This window comes from Bombus vancouverensis, chromosome 8, assembly GCF_051014615.1.
Source record: "Bombus vancouverensis nearcticus chromosome 8, iyBomVanc1_principal, whole genome shotgun sequence".
NCBI classification, from domain to species: Eukaryota; Metazoa; Arthropoda; class Insecta; order Hymenoptera; family Apidae; genus Bombus; species Bombus vancouverensis.
Window position 1 is genome coordinate 15,342,385 of NC_134918.1, and position 17,410 is coordinate 15,359,794.

General features: G+C 31.1%; 2 protein-coding genes across 5 annotated transcripts; both read left to right on the forward strand.

The window, feature by feature from the left end:
* The first annotated feature begins 17 nt into the window (after positions 1 to 17).
* Positions 18 to 6,135, forward strand: LOC117158603 (Vacuolar protein sorting 35). Of its 3 annotated transcripts, XM_033337899.2 has the most exons (13): positions 18 to 1,076; positions 1,163 to 1,325; positions 2,587 to 2,785; positions 2,867 to 2,990; positions 3,085 to 3,280; positions 3,347 to 3,541; positions 3,616 to 3,699; positions 3,773 to 4,009; positions 4,233 to 4,381; positions 4,448 to 4,934; positions 5,006 to 5,425; positions 5,540 to 5,683; positions 5,751 to 6,135. In XM_033337899.2, the coding sequence occupies exons 1-13, from the start codon at positions 202 to 204 to the stop codon at positions 5,928 to 5,930; spliced, it is 3,453 nt and encodes a 1,150-aa protein (XP_033193790.1). In that variant the 5' UTR covers positions 18 to 201; the 3' UTR covers positions 5,931 to 6,135. The 3 variants fall into 3 exon arrangements, with proteins under 3 accessions (XP_033193790.1, XP_033193705.1, XP_033193618.1); XM_033337814.2 differs by lacking the exons at positions 18 to 1,076; positions 1,163 to 1,325 and adding an exon at positions 1,848 to 1,989; XM_033337727.2 differs by lacking the exons at positions 18 to 1,076; positions 1,163 to 1,325 and adding an exon at positions 1,858 to 1,989 and having other exon boundaries at positions 2,566 to 2,785.
* Positions 6,136 to 9,309: 3,174 nt separating this feature from the next.
* Positions 9,310 to 16,265, forward strand: wts (serine/threonine-protein kinase warts). 2 transcript variants are annotated; one of them, XM_033336081.2, is made up of 5 exons: positions 9,310 to 9,701; positions 10,367 to 10,718; positions 10,837 to 13,282; positions 13,400 to 13,677; positions 13,762 to 16,265. In XM_033336081.2, the coding sequence occupies exons 2-5, from the start codon at positions 10,440 to 10,442 to the stop codon at positions 14,191 to 14,193; spliced, it is 3,435 nt and encodes a 1,144-aa protein (XP_033191972.1). In that variant the 5' UTR covers positions 9,310 to 9,701; positions 10,367 to 10,439; the 3' UTR covers positions 14,194 to 16,265. The 2 variants fall into 2 exon arrangements, with proteins under 2 accessions (XP_033191972.1, XP_033191978.1); XM_033336087.2 differs by having other exon boundaries at positions 10,398 to 10,718.
* The last annotated feature ends 1,145 nt before the right edge of the window (positions 16,266 to 17,410 follow it).

The window sequence follows — 17,410 nt, forward strand, 5'->3', positions numbered from 1 at the left end:
TCGATGACGTATATGATATGGATTGTATAAAAAACATACATTAAATTAAAAATAAAAACAAAAGCATTATTTTAAAAATGATTTACGTCGCCAGTAAATGTAGAATTACAATATATGAGATATAATATAAATCAATAAATTAATCGTACTGATTGAATTATGTTAAAATTGTGGTTATCAAATAAAACAGTGTGATTAAACATGAATAAGCAAGAAGATACACAAAATAATGCCCCGGATATGACTGTAGATTACAAAAATAACGAAAATGATTCTCAACAAACTTCTTTAAATGAAGTGGATAAAAATTTAAAAGAGGAACTGTTGCATCATATAGCAAAAAGTAAGGCAATTTTTAAGAGTCAACAAAAAGATGATCCAGATTTAACTTTTAAAGAAAAGCTAATAATTGCACGTAATATTCTTAAAAAAAGTTACTGTTTATTCTTGTCCAAATTTGGTCATTATATGAAAAAAGAACACTTAAAGTTTTTCGAAAACTGTAAAGATGAAGATTATGAAGTCGCTTATCATTGTAATAGATTACAAAGATATTTCAACAACTCAAAAAGACAAACAGATGTTAGAAATAGAAGATACCAGGCCTTAAAAACATTAATAGAAAAAGGGGAATACTTTAGTGAAACTGAAATGATGAAAAGAAATCCATTGTTATACGAACATTTAATTGGACAATATATGACTGAGGAGCAAAAGAAACTTAGGGATAATATAGATACTAAAAATATTACTTTTGTGAATTTATTAATGGAAAATATTGAACGGGATAATTTAAAAATGAAACAAAAATTACAAGAGGAAGAAGAACAAAATGTAATAGAGGAAAATGATACAGATGAAGAACAAGAGGATATATATGATTCAAAGGATAATGAAGAAAAAACTACATATTGGGGTAAAACATCCAGCTTAGAGAATGAAATAGAACATAAAAATGAAGCAGTAAAAAAGCCACATTGCATTTCAAAATCTGAAAAGCAAGTATTAAAACAAGAATTTGTGACAAATATGTACCAAAGCTTTTTGGATGGGAAAGATTTAGATTTTGATTACAGGTATTTATAAGTATAATATTTAATTTCATAATGGGATTTTAGTTTATTGTTTGTACATTATAAATATATTTTTTATATCTTTCCAGTACTGTTGATGACAATGAAGCATATGACAACATAGATATAAGAACACAAGATGAAGAAGATAAATATTTTGATTCAGAATCACCTGAAACTATAGGTCCAATTGAAGATACAAATGAAACTGAGACTGAGGATGAACTGGATATTTATATGAAATCATTGAAGGTTAATTGATATTTCACAGCTTATGATCAGTTCATATTAAAAGTTCTGATTCATAAAAAGATTGTTTATTCAATAGGAGCAGGTTGCTACAGATAGGCTCCCCTTGGATAATCTCGTATATGATGAATACTCTCAGATGTAATCTTGTACATGTACAATAATTTACATGCAATATTTATAAATAAAAAAGTATAAAATCTATAAAAATATGAACATTTATTTACTCCTTCAATCAATGATATCATAAGCACATTATCTACTAAATAAAATAATTAAAATCTTGATAAATATTCAATTTAGTAGAGGAAAATTATAAAATCAATATTTATGATTAAATATCATGAATTATTAAGAGAAACCTTTTTTATAGTTTAATATAAATAGAAATAATTTTATCTGTTATAACAACAAATATTATATATATATATATATATATATGTATAATATATACAAATATTAGTCTTTGTATATCAGTACATCTAATTCGAAGTACATATTTGTAATTACTGCAAAGTACATATCTGTAGGAATATATATTTCTATGTCCATGATAATTACATATACTAGTATATACATACAGTTCATATGGAGCGTGTCACTTTCAGCGGTGGGTGTTTCAAGTGCGGGAAATAAGTGTAGAGTTTTTTTTAAGAAAAAGAAAATGGTAAGCATAAATTTAAACTTAAAAAGCATGTTAAATCCTTGCTTATGGAAACAGTCCATTATATGCCAATCGAATTCGAACGAAAATATAAGAAATTATCCTTAGCAAAATTATTTTAGTGTCATGAAGGTTAACTGTCGTCAAAATTTCGTTGTTTATATTGAACATTTCAGTGAATGTTTAAGGTCCGTCTGACATTTTTTAATCTTTTATTAAGTGCGATATAAAAGTCATTTTAATAATACATTTTCTTTTATTTAATAATATTTTGCTAAAATTATAACCTCTAACTTTAATCAAACATTGTATCAAAAATAATAAAACTTGAAACCTGCATCAAGAATATTTTAATTATAGTACATTTTTATTATAAATGCATTCTAAATTAAGAGGATTATTTGCTTGTTGCATAATTTATGTAATTCTTTCGTTTTATAAATATTAATGGGTTAGTTTTATAGTTATAATATAGTAGATTAGTTCCTCCTTGCTTCTTTTCTATCATAGAAGCATAAAATGGTGCATGCTTGCATTGAGTGGCTTACCTAGCATGGTACTACCTGGTGTTCCTGGTAGGTATCTTTATTTTTCTCGCAGCCAATGACACCTGCTATAACGGGAGTAGAAGAGCAAGAAAAACTACTTGAAGATGCAATTGGTGTGGTTAAAGTACAAGCTTTTCAAATGAAACACTGTTTGGACAAATCCAAATTGATGGATGCATTAAAACATGCAGCTACAATGTTAGGAGAACTTCGAACATCTCTTTTAAGTCCAAAAAGTTACTATGAATTATGTATCCTTATTAATTTTAAATAACTAATTACTTTTAATAATAAGATAACAACAATATATTTTTCTTTACATTTAATGTTAGACATGGCTATTACTGATGAACTAAGACATTTAGAACTTTATTTGTTAGATGAATTTCAGAAAGGGAGAAAAGTTACAGATTTATATGAATTAGTGCAATATGTTGGAAATATTGTACCCAGACTGTAAGTTTATTATAGAAGTATCACGCCAGTATACATTATGCACATTAAGTTTGCTATTAATCATGATATCCTGATAATATATATATTCTTATAGGTATCTACTTATCACTGTTGGATTAGTATATATCAAAACAACACCTGGATTAAAAAGAGACTTATTAAGAGATTTGGTAGAAATGTGTAGAGGAGTTCAGCATCCTTTAAGGGGTCTCTTTTTAAGGAATTACCTACTACAGTGCACTCGTAACATTTTACCAGATGTTGCTGAAGAAGATGATGAAGATGGAAGTGTATGTATAAGAGCAAATTATACAAATTATGCAATTATGCAAAAGCAAATAATTATTCTTTCTTAGGTCCGTGACAGTATAGACTTTGTCTTGATGAATTTTGCTGAAATGAATAAATTATGGGTACGCATGCAACATCAAGGTCATACTAGAGATAGAGAAAGAAGGGAAAGAGAAAGAGAAGAACTTAGAATATTAGTGGGAACTAATCTTGTACGACTTAGCCAGTTGGAGTCAGTTACTTTAGAGAAATACAAAAAGGTTGATCTTAAATACATTTAATTTGTTGAAGTATTAAAAAGCGTTTGTTATTGGCTAATAATAATGGTTTTTAGCGTGTTTTACCAGGCATTCTAGAACAAGTAGTCAGTTGCAGAGATGCAATTGCTCAAGAATATCTTATGGAGTGCATAATACAAGTAATTAAAATAACGAAAAATGTTTGAAGTAACAGTGTAGTATAATTAATAATATATCCATATTTTTATTTAGGTTTTTCCTGATGAATTTCATCTACAAACTTTAAATGCATTTTTAAAATCTTGTGCTGAGTTGCAGAATGGTGTAAATGTAAAAAATATAATTATTTCGTTAATAGACCGTCTTGCAGCATTTAGTCAAAGATCAGATGGTGTGGGAGGACCAGGAAGTCCTAATCAAGTGCCAGGAATTCCACAGGATGTAAAACTTTTTGATGTTTTCAGTGATCAGATAGCTATAATTATACAGGTAAATATAATTTGTGAAATAGAAGGATATATAGTATTAACTAAATTTTGCTGAATTTATAATTTCTGTGATGATGAAGTACTACATAGATTTGATATTAATGTGATCACTTACCAATATATAAGTTATCCTTACTCACTTAGTTTAAGTCTGAGAATTATTTTTAGTAATAATTACTGAATTAATAATCTTTTTTATTGTTAAAATTAGTTATCATTTGCAGACTAGACAAGATATGCCCCCAGAGGACATAGTTTCTCTTCAAGTAGCCCTCATTAATTTAGCACATAAGTGTTATCCTGATAGAGTAAACTATGTGGATAAAGTTTTGTTAACAACTGTTCAAATATTCCAAAAGCAGAATGTAGATAAGTATGTATAATACAATAGAATTAAGTTTTTAAACGTAATTATGTAACGAATTTAATAAATTTTCAGGCTTGAGTATAATAGTGCTGTATCAAGAGAATTAGTGAGACTAATGAAAATTCCAATAGATAACTATAAAAACATCTTAACTGTTTTGAAGCTTGAGCATTTTGCTCCATTACTAGATTACTTTGACTACGAAGGCAGAAAGTTATTAGCTATTTATATAATAACAAACATTTTAGAAAATGAGACTTTAATACCAACTCAAGAACAAGTAGATGCAGTTCTTTCTATGGTATCTCCATTGGTACAAGACCAACCAGATCAACCCAATATAGAAGAAGATCCTGAAGACTTTGCAGAAGAACAGGGTCTTCTTGGTAGATTAATACATCATTTTAAGTCTGAGACAGCTGATCAACAATATATGATATTAAGTGCAGCCAGAAAACATTTTAGTGCTGGTGGAAATAAGAGAATAAAATATACTCTACCACCAATTGTATTTCAAGCTTACCAACTTGCTTTCACATATAAGGGATTAAAGGATCAAGTTAATAAATTACTAACTTACTTGCTGTAACGTTTAGATTAGATGATTAACTTAATTTTCTGTTTTTGTAGGATGAAATGTGGCAGAAAAAATGTCAAAAAATCTTTCAATTCTGTCATGCAACTATTACAGCTTTAATGAAGGCAGAACTGGCCGAACTGCCATTGAGATTATTTCTTCAGGGTGCAATAGCAATAGGAGAAATTCGTTTTGATAATTTTGAGATGGTTGCTTATGAATTTATGAGTCAAGCATTTTCAATATATGAAGATGAAATAAGTGATTCTAAGGCGCAGTTAGCAGCTATTACATTGATCATTGCTACATTTGAGCAAATGAGTTGTTTTTGTGAAGAAAATGCAGAACCAATACGCAATCAATGTGTTTTATATGCTAGCAAATTATTAAGAAAACCAGATCAATGTAGAGGAATTGCTATTTGCTCTCATATATTCTGGTCTGGAAAATCATTAGCAACTGGTGGAAAAGAGGTGAGTGTTATATATATATTCTTAGTAATATGTAAATATGATTATACATGTGTAGCATTTAATAGTATTATTAAAAAATATAATCAAATAAATATAATTGCGCAATTATTTTAGATGCAAAATAAATCTAGGGTATTAGAATGTTTAAGAAAAGGTATCAAAATTGCAAATCAGTGCATGGATACTTCAGTTCAAGTACAATTGTATGTAGAACTATTAAATCATTACATTTATTTCTATGAGAAAGACAATACTACGGTAAGAATTACTGATGTTCTTGAGAGCTTTTATTAATGTATATATCTTAATAGCTATTTATTTTCAGTTCACTGTTGATATTGTAAATCAAGTGATCGCAAAGATTAAAGAAGAACTCCCCAACCTAGAAGTTAGTGAAGAAACAGAACAAATTCAAAAACATTTAGCTAATACATTAGAACATTTAAGGAATAGAATGGAATCTCCAGAAACGGATGGTCTATCGTATCAAGGACTTGTTCTTTAATGTAACTATTGTATGCGATAATTTTGTACATAAAGCATCTACCAATTATTTTACGAAATGAATATAAATTCTAAAGATAAACGCTTACTAGGTATAGATCACCACAATTTAAACCACATCAGTTTGCTTACAAAAATTGTTAATAATGTATCGCAATTCATTTGTTGACTCATGAAATATAATCTGTATATTTGTTTTAACAAAATGTTGTCAAATTGAACTATTTTTATTACCTCACTGGCATAATGAACAATACTTTTTGTAAAAAAGTATTCGCGATCCACGTCTTGGAGGTCACTTGACCCCGTTACCATTTTCACGTCACATGCGATGTTACCGATACAGTATAATACTAGTTAGAATTAAAACTAGAACCATGTATGAAATTCTAAATAAAATATATGCAGAACACGATATCCCATAATCTACAACGAAGTATAGAATTTTATACTTTTACAATATTTGAGAAAGCATGACATATTATCAAAATAATAAAATACTGTACACACATTACGTATATTACACATGTACATTACACATAGTTAGACGATTCGTTTAATTAGTTTCAAATAAAATTGTAGTCTCATACGCATGAAACATAAAAATGTAAATTTTTTAATCTTTTCTATTTTCATTTTTATATTCTCAAATAAGTTATTAATTATATGTATATTATCAAGTATAGATAGTCTGATTCAGAAACTCGCAATACAATTTATCGATAACCCAAACAGATAGATTACGGCCAGTGAAAAGAGTAAAAGATCAACGAAAGGAACAAAAAGATCACCAAAAGCTTGCTTCTGCGGATAAATATATATCAATCAAGTACATCGATCTGTCCAAACTAAGGCTTAAAATTAACATTGTGACCCGATTTAAAAGTAAGACTTAAGACTAAGATTTAAAACTAAAATAAATAATAACTTCCTCGTTATCCCTTGTTATACAATAATGAGGTTTAAAATTAACTTAATCTAGATCTTACAACTGAAACCTACTTAAAAGTAAAGCTGAACTAAAGATAGATACCTGTAGATACTAAAGATAGATATTAGATACTAATCTGAGGTACATTAGGTACATTAGATCGCAACCCTATTGGCAACCTTTTTGTATCAAAGATTTTAAATTTGAGGGAAATTTTTAAAAACTGAAACTATGAACATTTTGTTAAATCGACTGTTCTATTTCATACATAATTTAATATTTGATATTAGATAAAGCAGTTTTGAACTTTTCGCTTTAAGTCAAACAACGTATCTTCGTAAAAAAATATACTTATATATATATATACTTACACACAATTACGCACAATATATATATATATCAGTTAGTATATATATATTTATATTATATACAGTTATATATAGGCACAGTTATATATACATTATATATATATATATATATATATATAAGTATATTGTGCGTGCCTTTTTTACGAAGATACATTGTTTGACTTAAAGTGAAAAGTTCAGAACTGCTTTATATATATATCGCTAAATTAATTAAATCTAAATATACATCCCACGATGTCCTCATGATATTTCACGGCGTCCTATGACGGGTGCTTACAATTTACTAAGATATATCTATCAAATGATTAATTAAAATTAAAAGCACGCATCCCACGTTGACTATCTGAGCTGAGAATTAATCTCTGTATAAACTTAACGGAGTTTAAGCTAAACGAAGTCTAAGCATAAAACTAAACTATAAAATGTTGTACGTGTATACATCATTGTCTATGGTTTGCATACATATGTAATTAATTGTTATTTGTTTCATTTATATAATTATAAATGTATAACGTTTTCTATTATAACAATATTGATTCCCTTATAATTATATGAGAATATGTAATAAAACCGATGTCATAACTTTTTACATTTAATTAAGTGTGACGATTAATGCATACCACATCCATTAATAATATTAGTAAAGTAACAATATTAGTAATATATTACGAAAATGAAATATAATATAAATTAGAATAATGTCACTTTTATTTCATAATACAAAGTAACATTGCTAAAGGTGGGCCCATTTGTGTGTTACATTAAAATTGTAAGTATTTTATTATAATTCAACTATAATTTGACTTAATTCAATGAAAAATAGTCAAAATGCGGCCAATAGCCAAGTAAGTGAAAAAAACATTACACATACGCGCGTACACACATAGCGCAGAAACTGTAAATAATTCAATGTTAATATTATTGATTAAATTTTATTGTAAATTATGATCGTTGTTAAATGCAATCCGATGTTCCATATTTTTGTTGTTTAACAAGTATCAGAAAATTAACGTAACACTAAAAAATTTAAGTTTTATGTGATGTTTGTTCTATGAATATCAACATAACAATGAACAATAACATAACAATAACGATCATAAAGATCATAAGAAGAGGAATAGGCAATAAATACGAAGTAAAAATGATAAAAAATATTTCATGCAACTCTAATCTGACTTTATATAACATATATGTTATATTTGTGTGGTGAGTTGTAATAATAACAAGTTACAATGTAAATGTCTTATATATTATTGCTTTAAAAGGTTTAATGATAATATCTATGAAAACATGAATAATTAAAAAAATTATGTTATAATGAATTTTAAATACGACAGTAATTTATATTAATTTTATTCTCCCCTTGCCATTCAGATTCAATTTTATTTCATACTTTTCAATTTCAATACATACTGATTTTAACATTTACATACAAACACAAGTGTATGCGCGCGCGCACCATTGTGCATTATGATAACAAAGAAATGATCAGATTAATCAAATTAATTTTGTCAATTCGATATTTTCTATTCATCTGTTCAAATAATTAAGGTATATAGACGCTGGACTTAACAAGAATGATATAATTACATTATTATTGTTATAATTATATTTAAATAAAATTAAAAATGATAATAATATGTTTGCACAGATTTTGTTATCATTTGAATATCACACATAACTAATTATTAAAACTGCGAAAGTAATAAGGGTATGGTGAATATTTAAGAAAAGAAGTGAAGATTTTTTAAGAGCAGCACTTTAACTCTCTTCCTCGCCCTCCCACCCTCTCTTTCTCTCTTTTCCCTGACCTTAAATAGATTTAAACGTTGATTAAAAATATAGAAAATAATTCTTAAGTTAGAGAAAAGAAGCAATAATATAATGTATTGACATTTTTATTTATAGGAGAAAGAGATACATAGTTGTAAAAGGCTAAATAAATTTTGCATAATCGATGTATTTAAAGTATTACTTTCCCAAAATCATCTGCCATTTTCTTGGAGAAGTAATAAACGTTAACCGTATTACGTATTAATTAGAAAGAGCTATTTGTTTTTTCGCGCACGAACTTAGTGCATATCGTAAATTACGAAAAAGAGTGTCAAGTCGGTGTAGGAATGTGGCACTTCAAAATGGCTGCCAGTTACTTTAGTAATTTACGGCTGTACCTTTCTTTGTTGTTGCTGAAGTAATTACGATTGTAAATTGGAATAGCACAGAATTAGTTTTAAGGGAAAATAGTGAATTAAAAGTTCTATGTGCACGTTAACCTCGTCACATGGATTCTGTGGAAACGTGAGAATAGAATATGCTCTGAAGTCGTTCTCTCCTGATTGCTGTTTCAGTTAAACTTATTTCAAGAAATTTCGTAGCCAATGCCTTCTGTCTTCTGAAGAAAGTGTGTGCTACCGTAGCCCATTTTACGTACAGAGGACTTTCTGGAGTGATCCGTCACGCATCTAATGAATAGGTTAGATTTTTGATGGATCTCAACATTATGTACTTACCAAGATATGAAAAGTCGTTTGTAACATTACACATGAAGCTGTTTGCATTCAATGACCGAAACAAAATTTTCAAATAAAATATATTACATACGAATGCTGAACAAAATGAGTAAAGTGATTCCGAAAGCATTTAAAATCTATTATAACTTGTAACATATTCTTTTAACATTTATCAGATTATTATTATTAACATTATTTTATCGTGTATATAATTGGAAATATTTCAATAGAAGTGTACTTAATAATGGACATTGTATTTTTCAAATCACAATTTGTTGTTTGTATTTTGTGTAACACATAGTAATAGCACTCTAATGACAACACAAAAGCTCTATATTAAAATATATTTGCATTTAACTAGTTTTACAAGCATTATGTGGTATAAAGGAATTTATATTATATGTATTACAAGTGACCTATCAACTATGGATTTGATTAGATAGCATTGCAAGTATGAAATAGTTGTTAACAATTTATGTGTTCAGAATTTCAAGTATTTTTGGATGGAATTGATATTTTTGGAAGGAATATGTAATCATTCAGAATGATATCGTACAATAAATACGATAGCAAAATGTTATAGCAATGTTACAACATTGTAAGAAAATAACTCGGTATTATGTTTTAGATGTATGTATATATATATATATATGTCACAGCCGGATTAAAGCTAGGTCTGAGAAGGCCTAGCATGGGCCACTATGAATCCACCCACGGTTAGCAAATCGAGCACTCGTGGCTCTGGATATCATCAAAAAGCTTTGGCTGAAATTCGCAATTCTTTGCTACCTTTTGCGAATATCGGAGGAGCAGGCGAAGTAGGCTCCAGCGCTGCTAGTACTATATCCACTTTATCAACGACCAGTGGCATTAGTTCTGCTTCAGGACTTAGTGGTCTCTCTGCAGCTTCAGGTTCTACCATTGATAAATCTGATCAACGACAATTACTAGCTCAGCTTTTAGCAATGGGATATTCAGAGGTACGTGTATCGTTATAAACATTAGAAAAATACTGTTTATAGCAACAAGTGTATTAAAAACTAGCTGGTGGTTGACATTGTGTAGCAAAATTTTATATTATACCATATATGTGTACAGGAAATTGCAATGCGCGCGTTGAAGTTAGCTGGTTGGCGTCTAGATGCAGCTATAGAATTCTTAAAGCAGGCACAGGGAGAATCTTTGAACGGTCTCGGTAAACTTAACAGCAAATTAATAAGGAAACCTAGTTTGGAAAGAGAGTTGAGTTTACAACGTGGTAGTCCCGCATTGGATAGTGGAGCAGGAAGTTCACGATCCGATAGTCCACGTTTGACAGAACTTAGCCCACATCCGCAATTGAGTCGACAATATTCGCCGAGCAATTTTGTAGAACGAGAACCACCTCCTCCTCCACCTCCTAGATGCAGTTCTACACCACCGCCGCCGCCACCGCCTCACGCTCCATATAATCAGCCAAACGTACCTACTAATATGCAGCAAATGCTTAAGAGAATGTCTCCTGCTCCGGTTGTTCCAACGCGGCCACCTCCTACTACACCTGGTAATACTGGACCAATCTCAACATCGGTCAATCTACCACAAAGAGGTACAAGTCCGGTAGCGAGTTCAAATAATAATTCTAATTGTCGTCAGCCCATGATCGTTCAGAATGGTCCGCAAGTACAGCAACAACTTTCTCAACAAATGCAAGCTCTCAGTATTTATCAAACAAGCAATAACAGTACTAATACTCAAGTCGAACCACCACCACCGTATCCCATAGTGTCTTCTTCGTCGGCTGGTCCAGTACAACCACCATCTTATAGTGCCTCTATACAAAACAGGCAAAGCCCTACGCAGTCTCAGCAAGATTACCGCAAAAGCCCTTCCTCTGGTATCTATTCCGGTCCAACGTCGGCCGGTTCTCCAAGTCCGATCACCGTTTCCGCTATATCTCCGAGTACACAAGCATCGATGGCTAGACCGACTCCATTACAAGCTTGGGGTGCACGACAGGCGAAAACACAACCACCGATCATTATGCAATCTGTTAAGAGTACACAAGTACAAAAACCTGTATTACAAACTGCAATCGCACCGACTTCTCCACAACCGATTTCTACTACTAGTAACACACCTCCACCTCCACCATCGTACGCATCGTCCATTCAACAAAAGCAACAACAGCAACCACAGCAGCAACAGCAGCAGCAGCAACAGCAACAGCCGCAGCAGCAACAGCAGCAACAATCGTCACAACAACCACCACCTGCGTATCCACCATTGAACAGTGGCACAATTGGTGCAACATCGACAAATAATATAAACTTGGGTGTTTCGGTAGGCGTGCCTACTACAGAACCGCCAAGTTACGCGACAACGATGCAAGCATTAGCAGCACAACGAGGCATGCATCACCCAGTACCTCCACCTCCCTATGGAACAGCTACCACCGACGATCCTAGCTGCATATCGACGATAGATAATAACACGACCCTAAGGTCTTCTCCAGTCGCATTACATCCTCCGTTACAAAGAAAATATTCACCGGCAGATGGATGTCAACATCCTGCAGAAGCGCCGCCTTTACCTCCAGTAACATCCACCTCCATTTCTTTGAGAACTAATAACAACGTTGGTAACAATGGTAACACCAGTAACAACAACAGTAATAGCAGTAGTGGTGGCAACAGCAATAATAACAACAACAATAATAATAATAATCATTCACCAGACAGCAATGGAGCAAAAGGTGCTGGTTCATCGCCTTCGTCTTACAAAATCAAGCATCAGTCTCCAATACCGGAGCGCAAACATATGAGTAAAGAAAAAGAAGAGGAACGCAGAGATTGTAAAGTTCGTAATTATTCTCCGCAGGCGTTTAAATTCTTCATGGAACAACACGTTGAAAATGTATTAAAATCTCACAAGCAACGATTATACCGTCGGCTTCAGCTGGAAACAGAAATGGCTAAAATAGGTCTTAGCGCGGAAGCTCAATGTCAAATGAGGAAAATGTTGTCACAGAAGGAATCGAATTATATTAGATTGAAACGGGCAAAAATGGATAAATCGATGTTTACGAAAATCAAACCAATCGGAGTTGGCGCTTTTGGCGAAGTAACGCTTGTTAGGAAACTCGATACCAATCAATTTTATGCTATGAAGACTCTAAGGAAAGCGGATGTGTTAAATCGTAATCAAGTTGCTCATGTTAAAGCTGAAAGAGATATATTAGCAGAGGCTGATAACGAATGGGTTGTGAAGCTCTATTATTCCTTTCAAGATAAGGACAATTTATATTTTGTAATGGACTATATACCTGGTGGCGACTTGATGTCGTTGCTGATCAAATTTGGCATTTTTAAGGAACCTCTAGCAAGATTTTATATTGCTGAGCTAACGTGCGCGGTAGAAAGTGTTCATAAAATGGGTTTTATTCATAGAGACATTAAACCGGACAATATTTTAATTGATCGAGATGGACATATCAAATTAACAGATTTTGGCTTATGTACAGGATTTCGTTGGACTCATAACTCTAAATATTATCAACAAAATGGTATGCTCCCTATTAATTGATTTATTTTTACATTCTAATATATGCATATGTCTTTGTGTCTTTATGTATACATATATAGTTACAATTATATCAATGTTGTTATTCATGTTGAAATAGGACATGGCAAACAAGATTCAATGGATCCTGCCGACGATTGGAATAACGAATGTCGTTGCATCCAGTTAAAACCATTGGAACGTAGAAGACACAGAGAACATCAAAGATGTTTAGCCCATTCTTTGGTTGGAACACCGAATTATATCGCACCAGAGGTACTACAAAGGACAGGGTATACTCAGTTGTGCGATTGGTGGAGTGTCGGTGTAATTTTATATGAAATGTTAGTTGGTTCTCCACCGTTTCTTGCTAATACTCCAGCCGAGACACAATACAAGGTAGTTGTGATACTTATTTGCTTGCTTTTTTGTCATCAGGTATAGCATGTTGAATGCAGCTTTGAGATATATCATATATTGCAGGTGATCAATTGGGAAACTACTCTGCATATCCCGAAGCAAGCAAATCTATCCGCTGAAGGTATGGATTTGATACTAAAATTATGCGTTGGTGCAGATCGGCGGCTAGGTAAGAATGCAGATGAAGTAAAGAATCATCCATTTTTTGCGAGCATTGACTTTGAGAAAGGACTGCGTCGGCAAGTAGCTCCTCACATACCTCGAATACAATATCCTACCGATACAAGTAATTTTGATCCAGTGGATCCCGATAAATTACGGAATTCGGAATCGTCCGATTCTAACAAATCCGACGAATTACTAGATAATGGCAAACCATTTCATGGTTTCTTTGAATTCACCTTTAGACGCTTCTTTGACGATGGTGGTGGTCCTGCGTATCCTAGTCGAATAAGTTTGGACGATAATGACAATCAAGGTCCAGTTTACGTATGACAGTAGCTTTAGAACTTTTTGTATCCGCCAAGTCGACAATAACGCAATCTTTCATATATCTCTTCTTCTTTTTTTTTCTTTTGGGAAAATCTGAGTTTGTAAATATTATCCGAAAAAGTTTCTTCTGAATCGACAAGTAGTTAGAATAATGCGAATCATAAAATTCTTTGTTAAATCGTGAATGCGCACGCGCACGCGCGTCTGTGTATGACAGAGGGTATGCGAGTGAGAAAGTGTGTGTACGTGTGTGTTTGGGTTGAAGTGGACAAGTGAGCATGCATACACGCGTGCGCGCACATACATATAAGTACAGTGTGTATATGCGCACACCATGCTATGTTTTACATGGGAAGGAGAAAAAGAACAATGGTCATACATAAAACGGAAACCCTCGCGTTTGTTCCTTAGTTTCAATAACATATCATACTCGTTTGTTTTCTAACTTGTTTTTTTCTTTTTCTCTCTTTTATTCTTCTTTTTCTTACCCTTGTGTTATAATCGCAGAGTCGTTGAATGAATCGCTATTTTTGAAAGGGCAGACTTTTCTTAATTGATAACTGTTGGGATTATGCAGTATTGTAGAGAATGGAATTATATGTAATTGTAAAATTCAAATTTGTGGGCATTCGTCATGTTTTTACACGATACATTTCTATAGACTTTTATTATTATAATGTGACGCGATCATTCTTAAAATTTCCTATAAAGTGTGGTAAAAAAAAGGAAAAAAGAAAAAAAATATGTACGAATTTTTAAGAAGAATATGAAATTAATTTTTGATAAGGCATATCAATTTCTAAACGTGATAATTACAAATTATGTAATGATTACGAATCGAAAGGAAAAAAAAGAAAACGATCGATGGTTGGACAATATATACTCGTATATAGTATGTTTATAGAAAGAAAAATATTGTGCTTGCCATTGTCATTGGTATTGGCTCCTGTGCCTATCGGAAACGTGTGTTTGTATGTTTCAGCAAGTACTGTGATATTGCAGATAATTAGAATAATGCGGCTTTTAAATCTATTGGCCTTATTTAACTTCTTTTTTTTATATTGAACGATTAATAACGTGACAAATATATTAATATTAATTGTTACTGTATAGATTTTTGAATGGATGTAATGTGTTCATTGCATATTTTATGCGGCTGTTAATGATCAAACCTATCTTCCCATTTCTTCTTTCTCTCTTTCTTTCTCTCTCCTCTCTCTCTCTCTCTCTCTCTCTGTCTCTCTCTCTTCTGTTCTCTCATTTCCTCACTTATTTCTTCTATTCATTAAATATCCTTTAAGTTTAAGAAATTTTCATTGATTTATTATCATGCCGTATACATTTTACATGCCGGACATCTTTTATATTTTTCCGAAGTAATTAGAGGTGTATGCAACTTACGTTGGATTTGGTAATCTATTTTAGATTCGATGATAAGCGGTGAATAACTAAACAACTTTGATTGCATCGAAAGTACATCGTTAGTAATGTAATTTAAACAAAAATACGACAGTAAATAGTATCGTTACGCTGACTAAGATTACAAATGCATCGTAATAATTTCTATACCATAATTAATTTTCTAAAAAGCGAAAAGCCTTAATTTTCAACGGTAATAGTTGTATTAAAGAAATTTTCTGATTCTGATATCTTTAAAATGGATCATTTTCTTCCTATGTATCTGATGTTACAAACAAATGGGACTTTTAGATGTAAGCAAATACCATTGTTTGTTTTGATAACTTTCCAATACTCTAGAATGGTAGAAAATCATTAAATGAAGCACGCTATTGCAGTAACAATTTATTCAGTATCGTCACCATGTTTTCTGTTTATTACTAATGTGTAATACAGATATCTTCGTATATATCTATACATGTTAACGAACCAGTTGATTTTTTCCAAAGTAACATGCAACGATAGTTATTACACTCGATTGATTCGTTAAGAAAGAAAAATTTAATATTATCATATTAGGACGCTACTCATTCATAGAAACGAAGAGAATGAACACTGCATTACTGTATGAATGTATGTATCATGTACAAAGTAAAAATAACTTTCTTTTCTCTTTCTTTTCTTCTTCTTCTTTTTTTTATGCATGTGTTAATATATTAATAATGTATTGATAGAAAACAGAAAAATGTTTCCTTTCCTCCTCAATAGTTAATTGAAGTTATAATAGATTGATAAAAATCGATAGATATAAAAATATGTTAAAATGATATGATATAATGGCAACAATACTGATTGGTATCTGAAAATTAACTTCAAGTTTTACAAAATTTTGTTTTGTTTTTTATTTGTTCCATATTAAGATTAATTTGGAAACTAGCCGAAATAATTACTACTAATTTGTATGCTTATTGTGTGCTGTATGTACCAAAGGAAAAGTAAGTTTTTATATAAGATGAGAAGAAGATTGATAAAAAAAATATGATAAAGTATCTATTTTTTATGCCTACTTTATGATCATTTTTAAATGATCCCATGTTAACAACAGCAGGTGATAAATGTTTATATACGTGTTCCCGAACAATGACACATTGTAATACGTATGTATAACGGAAGAAACATATTTGATACGAAAGAATACAAAAACAAAAATAAAAACAGACAATCAGAAATTAAAGGAAATTAATTTCGTCTTTTATTTCTTTGATAAATCTATATTATTTTATATTATATTTAAATACGAAAAGTAAATTGAGTGTGTATTGTCAAAAAAGTAATTTCAAATATCTTTTCGTATGTACATTTTAGGGATTCTTACAGCCATTTCAATAATCTATTAATATTATCGATGAATCGAATGAAAAAAAGGAAAATGAAGAGGAAAATCCTAGAAATCTTATGTATGATGCATTTAAATCAACAATTTGCTATTTGCAAACATTAAAATATGAAATCAATTCATACATATTTATTTAAATTGGTACAAAACAATGAAGCTTACGGGATATGCATACATACAAATATAAAGTCGCTGGTTGGTGAAAAGAATCGAGTATTGTATTACATCACATTTCACAAATAACGAATAATGAATACCAAAGGGATTTACTCTTATTGTCATAAAAGTAACCCTAGTTCCCAGTCAACAATTGCTAATTTTACTTTTTGTATACATACTTTTACATCTATATCTTTAGTTTATACGAAATAGATACATGCGAAACAGTGACATTTATATGTAGTTTCATACAGTTCAACAAATGCG

Coding starts and splice junctions, on each gene's coding strand:
- LOC117158603 (XM_033337899.2), top strand. CDS start 202: ATGAATAAGCAAGAAGATACACAAAATAATGCCCCGGATATGACTGTA. Junction 1,077..1,162: donor GATTTAGATTTTGATTACAG/GTATTTATAAGT, acceptor ATATCTTTCCAG/TACTGTTGATGACAATGAAG. Junction 5,426..5,539: donor TAGCAACTGGTGGAAAAGAG/GTGAGTGTTATA, acceptor CAATTATTTTAG/ATGCAAAATAAATCTAGGGT.
- wts (XM_033336081.2), top strand. CDS start 10,440: ATGAATCCACCCACGGTTAGCAAATCGAGCACTCGTGGCTCTGGATAT. Junction 13,283..13,399: donor TAAATATTATCAACAAAATG/GTATGCTCCCTA, acceptor ATGTTGAAATAG/GACATGGCAAACAAGATTCA. Junction 13,678..13,761: donor CAGCCGAGACACAATACAAG/GTAGTTGTGATA, acceptor CATATATTGCAG/GTGATCAATTGGGAAACTAC.